This window comes from Chlamydomonas reinhardtii, chromosome 8 (genome assembly GCF_000002595.2).
Source record: "Chlamydomonas reinhardtii strain CC-503 cw92 mt+ chromosome 8, whole genome shotgun sequence".
Taxonomy (NCBI): Eukaryota; Viridiplantae; Chlorophyta; class Chlorophyceae; order Chlamydomonadales; family Chlamydomonadaceae; genus Chlamydomonas; species Chlamydomonas reinhardtii.
The window spans coordinates 2,878,096-2,886,897 of NC_057011.1; the positions used below are offsets into that span (position 1 = coordinate 2,878,096).

At 59.3% G+C, this 8,802-nt stretch overlaps 1 protein-coding gene across 1 annotated transcript in view; it reads right to left on the minus strand.

Moving 5' to 3' along the window:
* CHLRE_08g373362v5 (uncharacterized protein) overlaps positions 1-3,029 on the minus strand; it is a 5,377-nt gene extending 2,348 nt beyond the window's left edge. The window contains exons 1-6 of the mRNA XM_043065094.1: positions 2,391-3,029; positions 1,772-2,323; positions 1,290-1,583; positions 678-1,012; positions 277-524; positions 80-108 (exon numbers count right to left, since the gene is read on the minus strand). Of these exons, the coding sequence (XP_042922094.1) occupies positions 80-108; positions 277-524; positions 678-1,012; positions 1,290-1,583; positions 1,772-2,323; positions 2,391-2,430 (1,498 nt within the window). The 5' untranslated portion in view covers positions 2,431-3,029. The remainder of the gene's footprint in view (positions 1-79; positions 109-276; positions 525-677; positions 1,013-1,289; positions 1,584-1,771; positions 2,324-2,390) is intronic.
* Between the last annotated feature and the right edge of the window lie 5,773 nt (positions 3,030-8,802).

Below are 8,802 nucleotides of genomic sequence, written 5' to 3' on the forward strand. Positions count from 1 at the left end.
GGGCGCAAGTAGACTTCCATTGAGTCAGGCTCCGAAGGTCCGGGCGTGATGATCAGGGGGAAGCAGTGGCGGCGCTTGCTGCGTTGAGTCACTGGCAGGTCCGCGCACCTGAAGACAGCAGTTAAAGAGGGGAGCAATAAGGTCTGGTGGGTGATGATTACAGCATAGGCACATACCTAACGATGCCCATTACATCAAATGCACACGGAGACACTGTAGGTGCACAGGAAAGCAATTGCCCATACTATACAACAGGCTGAGGTCCGTCACACGCACCGAATGAACAGCATCCCGCAGCTGTACTTCTTGAATGAGAAGACCTCGCCGAAGTCAAAGCCCAGGTCGTAAGCCGAGCTGTCGGGCTCGAAGAACTCGCCGGAAGTCTTGGCATTGATGTCTTGCGCGTACCGCGAGCCGTAGAAGTCGTCAGGGTTGTTGTCGCGCCCTGTGCCGCGAAACGTGCAGAACCGTGGGTCCATGAACATGCCGCGCACGACATTCTCGACACCGAAGTCGTAGAACCTCTGTGGGAAGACAGCACGTGCACGCGGTCATGGCAAAGGGCACTGAAGTCAAGAAGGGTTGACGGAACAAGGGCATGCAGGATTGGGAGACCTGGGGAGACTTATTGCTATGGGGAGGCTCCGCATGGGCAACAAGTAAAGCATGCAACGTACCTTGTTCGGAACTGGTTGGTGTCCTGGCCGGGCAGGCTTAAACCGTCGATGGCCGCAGCCGCACTCATCTTGCAGGTGCTGGTGCCACTCATCTCGAGGGAAATCAGGGAACAAGCACTTGTCGCTCAAACAAACGTGCTTCTCAAAGTCACGTGCGTCTGGAATGTCCAACATCTTCTTCATTATGTACAGCGACGGGGGCAAGTTATTGCCAGGTGGAAAGCACACGTCACGAAGGAAACGCAGCTGACGGTCCGCAACATTATCCCGTACGCGCCCATCAATCTTCTCCTTCATCCAAGCGTAAGCAAACTGCCCCACAGTGATAGGTGCAGCTGCGCAGATAGGTGTCGTACCGGAATTGCAGTAGTGTGCCAGCGGAGAGGGTGAAAGCCACGAAAAGGGAGGTGCATCGCGTCAATCAAGTGCGCCGTTACATACACAGAATTCCGTGGCGTTGCAGTGGCAGTTCGAATACCCATTCCATTCCAGTGTTGCCCGCGCCTGCTGCTGCGCCCACCACGCCATACCCCAGAGCTCCCTTGTCAAAGCCTGTCGAAATCCCGCTGTCCCAACCCCGCCCGACCCGACCCGACCCACATCCCGACTTACATTGAGTGCCTGTTCTCCACAGCGGCTCTGACATGATGCCCTTGAAGTGCTGCACAGACCGCGCACCATGCTGTAGTTCGGAGATGTTGGTGGGTTGCATGACCATACCCTGCGCCGCAAGGTCGTTGGCAACCGCACCGGCTTGGTCATCAGCATCACCGTCGCCGTCAACAGGCGCCAGGTGCCCGAATTGCTGCAGAATAGCATTCAGCAGCTCAATGGTGTTGATGTTGGCAGGGTCGTCCTGGTCGAGAGAAGCCACAACGCGGTGTAGAGCTGCCGCCAGGAAATGACCTGTGGATTGGGGGTGGGGGGGCAGGGTTGGGCGGGACATCAGGGTAATGCAAAGTTAGATGTCGCTCCTCAACGATCTGAACATAAGCCATGTCCGGAAGCGAGAACCCCAGGACAGAGGCATGACCCAGCACCCAGACCCGGGCTTGCGGCGCGCAAAGGAGGACCGCAACCTGCGCGATACTTACCCGGTTCAGCGTCAGCAGCATCTTCCTCTTCCTCATCGGAGTATAGGTAGTCGCTGTCCACCCGGGCGCTGCCGCTATTACTGTAGCCACCACCACTCCTGTCACTGCCATTGCCAACATTCCCGCCGCCGCCGCCGTCGGTGCCGCTACCGCTGCCGGTGCCACTACCGCTGCCGGTGCCGCTACCGCTGCCGGTGCCGCTACCGCTGCCGGTGCCGCTACCGCTGCCGGTGCCGCTACCTCTGCCGGTGCCGCTACCGCTGCCGGTGCCGCTACCGTTAGTGTCCATGCTGTCGCTCTCACTAACAGAACCCGCAGGCGAATCCCTCCCTCCCTCAGGAAAGTCAGCGTCTCCTAGGCCGCCTTCGCCACCGGTACCGGCAGGGAGAGGGAGGTCCCGAGGTGCACCCTCACAGCATTTTTCGTGGCGAGAGCAAGCCGCTCTATCCTTCAACTGTGTTGGCGAACGGCATCCAGGGTTGGTGCACGTGTAGACGGGGTCTCCGAAGTGGTTTCGAAAGCGGGTGAAGCGGTGGAGGCTGAGCCAGTTGTCTGCGTGCACACGGTGTGGTTGTAAGTCCTTTGCCGTGCCAAGCCTCTTGACTCCCAACAACTATACCTGAGGGTGCTGATGGCCTTCTCTTTGGAGTGCCACCCATTAGCCGTGCGAGCACTTGCAGCTCGGAACCGGACGCCAGGCCACGACGTGCCAGCACGGTCGAACGCTCCAGCAGCGTGTCGCCGCCGCGCGCGACCAAGCGCCATATCCGGCTGTTATCTAGATGGAAGAGGGTCGTGGAAGCGATAAAGTCGAAGACAGAGCCCACAGTGGCATCGACAGGTCCCACGAACGTGACGAGTTGCCCTGAAGGAAGCCTAATGAAGATTTGTAGCTCTTCCGTTTGTGAACTTTGGCTGATAGCGCGAGGAGCAAAGCTCAGGTGAACCGTTGCCAGAGCCGCCAGCACTAACACTAATGTTAACATTGACAGCACTACGTGCGCAGTAAGCGCTGAGGTGGGTTGGTCGGCCTGGAGCCATACAAGCCCGCTGTGAAGCGCGCTCTGAAGGCCCCAGGCCGCCACCAACGGAACAAGGCCCGTTGGCAGACGTATCATGAGTGATTCATGAGTTCGTCAGTCATGTTTATGTTTTCAAGAGAATAGCGGTCATACGAGGCAAGGGGCAAATACTTGGTGGTGGGCGACCGATTGCACCGGTGTCACCGATGCTCGCCTGTGCCAATGCCTTTGCTTACTGTATCTAGGCTTATAGGCTTGTTGTAAGCAGTATCGGCACATATCGGCTGGCTGGCGCAGGCTGGCTGAACTGCGCCTAAAGGTTGGTTGGGGCGACGGGGCAGAGGCGGGGCTGGCCAGCCCGCCCGGGTGCAGGGCCAGGGGTGCAGGGGCTTGCGGCAGCAGGCGCAGGTGCAGGGGCCAATCTGCCCATGACAGCCCACATACTGCCGGGCAAGGCTACATTTGTCGCAATAGCAGTATAGGCTAGTGTAAAACACCGTGCGCACCACGGTATGGGTCCCCTTCAAAGTAGTTCGCGTCACTGTTCGCGTCTCAGCACTCGCGTCACGATACGCGGCCAGACGCCCCCTGACGCATCCTGACGCGCTCGGACGCGCTGAGACGCGCCGAGACGCGAGTTTCCCGTCGTTACAGTGTCAAGGCCAGTGAGCTAGCACATTCAAAAAGAAAAGCGTGAGCATGAGCAGCGACCGCAACTGCTACATTACCTTTGACGAGATAACCGCGCGCCAAGCTGCGCCACTCCGGCGTCCTAAAGCTTGTGACTCTCAGCTGGTGTATACGGCTGTCAGAGGCTGGGCTGGCGTACACTGGCCGCAGACTACCAAGCGAAGGCTGCGATGATTTGTGATAACGCGAACCCCTAGAGACCCACCTGGAACGCAGCCAGGCATCCGCGGTGAGCCAGGAGTAGTACGTACATGCGAGGACAAGAGGAACGAGAACGGCAGAAAGGAGGGTGCAGCATGGCGGTTGTCAAAACGTTGAGGCCGGCGCAGAAAACAAACCAGGGTGGCTGCCTAGCAGCGGCCGGGATGACGCGAAGGCTGACTGGCTGCTGTAAATGGTGAGCCGAGACTGGTATGAAAGGCTGGTGCCGGCCAGGCGAGTTGGGCATGAAGTGCCGCTGCATGGGGACATGACGCGCTGTAGGCCACGGGGTCACTGACGGGTGCGGGCCGTAGTACGGTTCCCCACACCCCTCCAGGAACCGGCCCACGCACGGTGCAGCGGGGCCGGCCGGGTGGAGGAACCGGGCGGGCAGCTGGGCTGGACGTCGCGACGTTGAGCTCGACAAGAATCTGGGCCCCGGGGGGGTTTGGGGGGGGGGGGTGGGGCGTGCTGGGGCGTGCTGGGGCGTGCTGGGGCGTGCTGGGGCGTGCCGACGACGTCGGCGTGTCCCAAAACACCGAAGTCCACGTGAAAGCCAGAAGAGATAAACGCTGACAAGAATAAAGCCAGCAACGCTCCATAAAAAGGCACAGTACAAACGAGATTTGTGTGCGAACAAGCCCACATCTTTACGGAGTCACAAGAAGGCTTTCTCAGAGGCCGCAATACCGAACGGCAAGTCCAAAACCTGCTCCACGCCATAGAAGACGCCGCCACCACCGGACGTGACCTCTTCCTACTGTACATTGATTTCACCTCCGCATTCAACACGATAGACCACGACAAACTGCTCATTGTCATGCACGACCTAGGCTACCCCACCGATCTGATTGAGGTGGTACGGGACCTATACGGCAAGGCCGCCACCAGCGTGCGCACTGAACACGGCACCACACACCCCATCCCTATCCAACGCGGCACGGTACAGGGCGATGTCCTGTCACCGCTACTGTTCATCATCTTTATTGAACCGCTGCTCCGGTGGCTACACGTTGGCGGGCGCGGGTACCAATACGGATGCCTCACCAAAGCCGAAAACGACAAGCATAACCTCAGCTCGGGCGCCTTCGCCGACGACCTGGTCACAGCCACAACCCAAATCTCAAATCTACGAATCCAAGTTGAAACATTGAGAAATACGCAGCATGGGGCGGTTTGAAGGTCAACGTCTCCAAATGCCAACTACAAGGCATACTCCGCGGCACGCCCGCCCTCACTGACCCCATCACCAAAGAAGTCCACACCAAGCCCGAAATAAATCTAAACAGCATCCACCAGCACTTCACCGCCCAACTCCTACCCATCAACGGCCCCCGCACAGGACAATACAACATACCCGACAGCGAGAAAGTGTCATTTTAGGCTTTCCCTTGACTAAAATAGGTTTTGAAGGAGGTGGAGGCTGTAGGCAAGGGGAGACGCGCCCCTAGGGGGGGTCTGTCGTGCTCGGGTGTGTATGGGTGTGTATAGAGCCATAGATACGTGCCCATTGTGTGCATGGTGAGGTGGCAGCGCGAGGGGGATGGGCCTCCTCGCCCTAGCCACCTTACCCCGATAATCCACGCCAGGCCCCATGGGCCGGCGTTTGAATTATTATTATTATTATTATTAATCCTATATCATAAGAAGAATAATAATAGAAACCGGACTTAGCCGCGCGGGCGATCCTCCGAGGGTGGGGGGGGGCCGGGGCCCCGGGCGTGAGGGACCCAGCTTTGTTGTGAGGAGCGTCGCGCGTGCTCGCGACATAGCTGGGGCCGCATACGGGAGTGCGCTCCGTGGCGTTTGTGTCGGAGCCGCGGCCATTTGCTGTCCGGGCAGCCGCGAGGGACCCAGTTGTGTAAATACAGCGCACAGAATTCGGCCCCCCACTTAAGAACGCCGCGTCGCCGAGTTGAGTATCGGGTTTGCGCGAGCACCGGTGTGTGGCCGCGTGGCCCCATAAAAGGGACCCAGCAATATGAATAGCAATTAATTGGCAGCATGCGCCTCAGGCACCGGCAAGGTGGCGCTGCGAGGTCGGTCGGCAACGTCCAACTACGGGCCGGTCGTGTCCCCAGCCCAGTACCATTCCTATAGCATCTACTACAACATATAAGGTCATTAGGGTAGCCCCGGGGCACTGAATCGAGCCGGGGCCGACCTCAAACATCTGCATGTCGCGTTCGCCAGGACACGCCATATCAGGCCAGATAGTAGCCTGATTACACCTATGCAGATATCTGTGTTGACGGCAATTGATCACGCCCCAAAACAACGCCTATGCAGGATGTTGGTCGGTCAATTTCGTGACTTGAGCCTCGACGAGCACGTTTTAGCCTGCCGTCAAGCGCTATTGCTCGAATAGATTGCACATAACATGTAAATAAGTGGCAGAGTTTGTATCCCGCTCTGCATTTTGTTTGGGGCCTCCTTGGCGTGCGGGTTTGGCACGCGGTGAAACCCCCCTGATGTCCTGTACACATCAGTTAGGGACGGCGTGGTGGTCCTTAAAGTACTATCTATCAGGGGGTTTTGGGTGCCGTCATGTTGGCGCCTCCCTGGGGACACGATTTGTCATGGAGTGGGACGCGCATGGAGACGGCGCAATGTCCACGTAGGCCGACGATGCAATCTAGCATGCTGGAAGGGACCAATGCAACCTCAGGAACTGGTTTGCGCCAGTAGTGATTTTGGTGTCGACCTACGCACGAACGCCGTACGGACAGAGGTGGTCCTGAGGTGCCTCTTGCTTCTTGGATGGGGTGCGCGGCCTGACTTGCGGCGCGGTGTGCTTTTGTACGCCGCGCTTGTGGCGCATGCGCGTGTGTGATGGTTCCGTTGCATGGGGCGGCCTGAGTGATCGGGTCATTCGCACCAGCGCACAGCAGCTTGCGTTGACTGGCAGGATATGGGTCGGGTACCAGCTGCGGGCACTCCAGGCAACGTAAATTCCATTTCCCTTCATCCTGCTATACCCCGTCTGGGGCTATACCATAAGAAGAAGAATAATAGAAACCGGACGGGGCGGGGGCGGGGCCCCGGGCGTGAGGGACCCAGCTTTGTTGCGAGGTGCGTCGCGCATGCTCGTGACATAGCTGGGGCCGCATACGGGAGTGCGCTCCGCGGCGTTTGTGTCGGTGTAGTCGGAGCCGCGGCCATTTGCTGTCCTGGCAGCCGCGAGGGACCCAGTTGTGTAAATACAGGGCACAGAATTCGGCACCCCACTTAAGAACGCCGCGTCGCCGAGTTCAGTATCGGGTTTGCGCGAGCACCGTTGTGTGGCCGCGTGGCCCCATAAAAGGGACCCAGCAATATGAATAGCAATTAATAGGCAGCATGCGCATCAGGAACCGGCGAGAATGCAAAGTGGTGGCTGTCAGCTCTGTCGCGCTGCGAGGTCGTCACAGGCCGAACTTGCACCGACTGAAAACGTTTGGATGAAACCGAGGTTCTTCGGGGAAGTGTATATTTGCGCGGGTGCGCGGGGACGCACCATTGCGTCAGCCAGTTTGAGTGCAGGGCCCAGGCGACTCCGCACCTCCCTGAATCTAACGACCGTAATCGTCATTGTCTCGCAGAGCAATACTCAAACGCACTTTCGTCACCAACTTACAAAAAGGGTCTCGTAGCGGCCCAACCAAAAAAAGCGATAGGGCGCTTTATTCTGACCGGCAGCACGTCACAAGAGCAAGCAAGTAGTATACCGGTGTAGCAGGTGCGGCGTGCGTGACGTTTGGGGCCCGTTCGGTGTGGGGACCTGGCGTTGTGGTCGCGACGTGACATTGCCGCTTTACAGTTCGCGGCCGGGGTCCAGCCAAGCGCGCATGGCTGTGAGGGCGACAGGGCACGCACCTGGAACACTACCGGGCCAGAAGTATGGTGTCGGGACCGTCGGGTTTGTGCTAGGTTCACACTCGCATCCCATCCAAGTGAGTCACTCGGGGAAACCCAAGGCGTTCGAATCTGGGTGTTTCCGTCCGAACCTGGTCCGAACCTGGTCCGAACCTAGTCCGAACTCGGTTCGGACGGGAGGGTTCGGACGGGTTCCCCAGGCAACCCGCGCCCAGCCAGGCGAGTCCGAACCTGACATGCCAGGTTCGGACGAAGGGCCCCGATTCGGACGGCGGGCCGCCCACCACACGCCAGCTGCTTCAAGCATCTAATTCCTTTGCGTATGTATTATGTGTTATGTATGTCCTCGCCGCGGTGGTGCAAAGACCAGAACCACTAAGGGCGTTACTTGACAGCAGTTTCAATAGCGAATTCGCAAGCGCTCGAGAGTTGTGTTGAGCTAATCCTCAGTGACAACTGTCCTAATTCAAGTACAATAGACTGACGTATCATTTCATCCAACGCGACGCCCTGGACGCCTTCTGCATCTAGGCGGAAGGTCTGCGGACTTGGTGGTCGTAGTGGTCGCGGCCGCGGTTTCTGCCATCCGTGCAATTACGCGAATGCGCATGGGGGCGGATGCCGCCGGCCCGCAGTCGCACTTGCCGCTGCAAGGGCGTCATCAGTCTCCCTCGCGGCTTCAACAGCACCTCGTCATCCTGGCTGCGCTACCTCAAGCGATTGCTTTTCTCCAGACGCCGGCAGCACCCGTCACCGCGGGGCTCACCGTCAATAGACGAGGGCGCAAGCATGTGTGGGTGGGGGCGTGGGCGTGGGCGTGGGCATGTGCATGTGCATGGGCGTGGGCGTGGGCGTGCGTGTAGTGTGTGTGCGTGGGCGCGTGCGTGTACATGAGTATGTGTGTGGGCGTGTGAGCATGTATGGGTGTGGGCAAAAGCGTGAGCGGCGTGGGCGTGGGCGTGGGCGTGGGCGTTGGCGTGGGTGTGGGCGTGGGCGTGGGCGTGGGCATGGGCGTGGGCGTGGGCGTGGGCGTGGGCGTGGGCGTGGGCGTGGGCGTGGGCGTGGGCGTGGGCGTGGGCGTGGGCATGGGAATGGGCGTGGGCGTGGGTGTGGGCCCGTGCGAGTGCACGTGCGCGTGCGCGTATGTGTGTGTGTGTGTGTGTGTGTGTGTCTGTGTTCGTGTTCGTGGGCGTGTGCATGGGCGTGTGCGAGTGCGTGTGCGTGGAAGTTTGTGCGTGGACGTGGGCGCGGACGTGGGCGTGG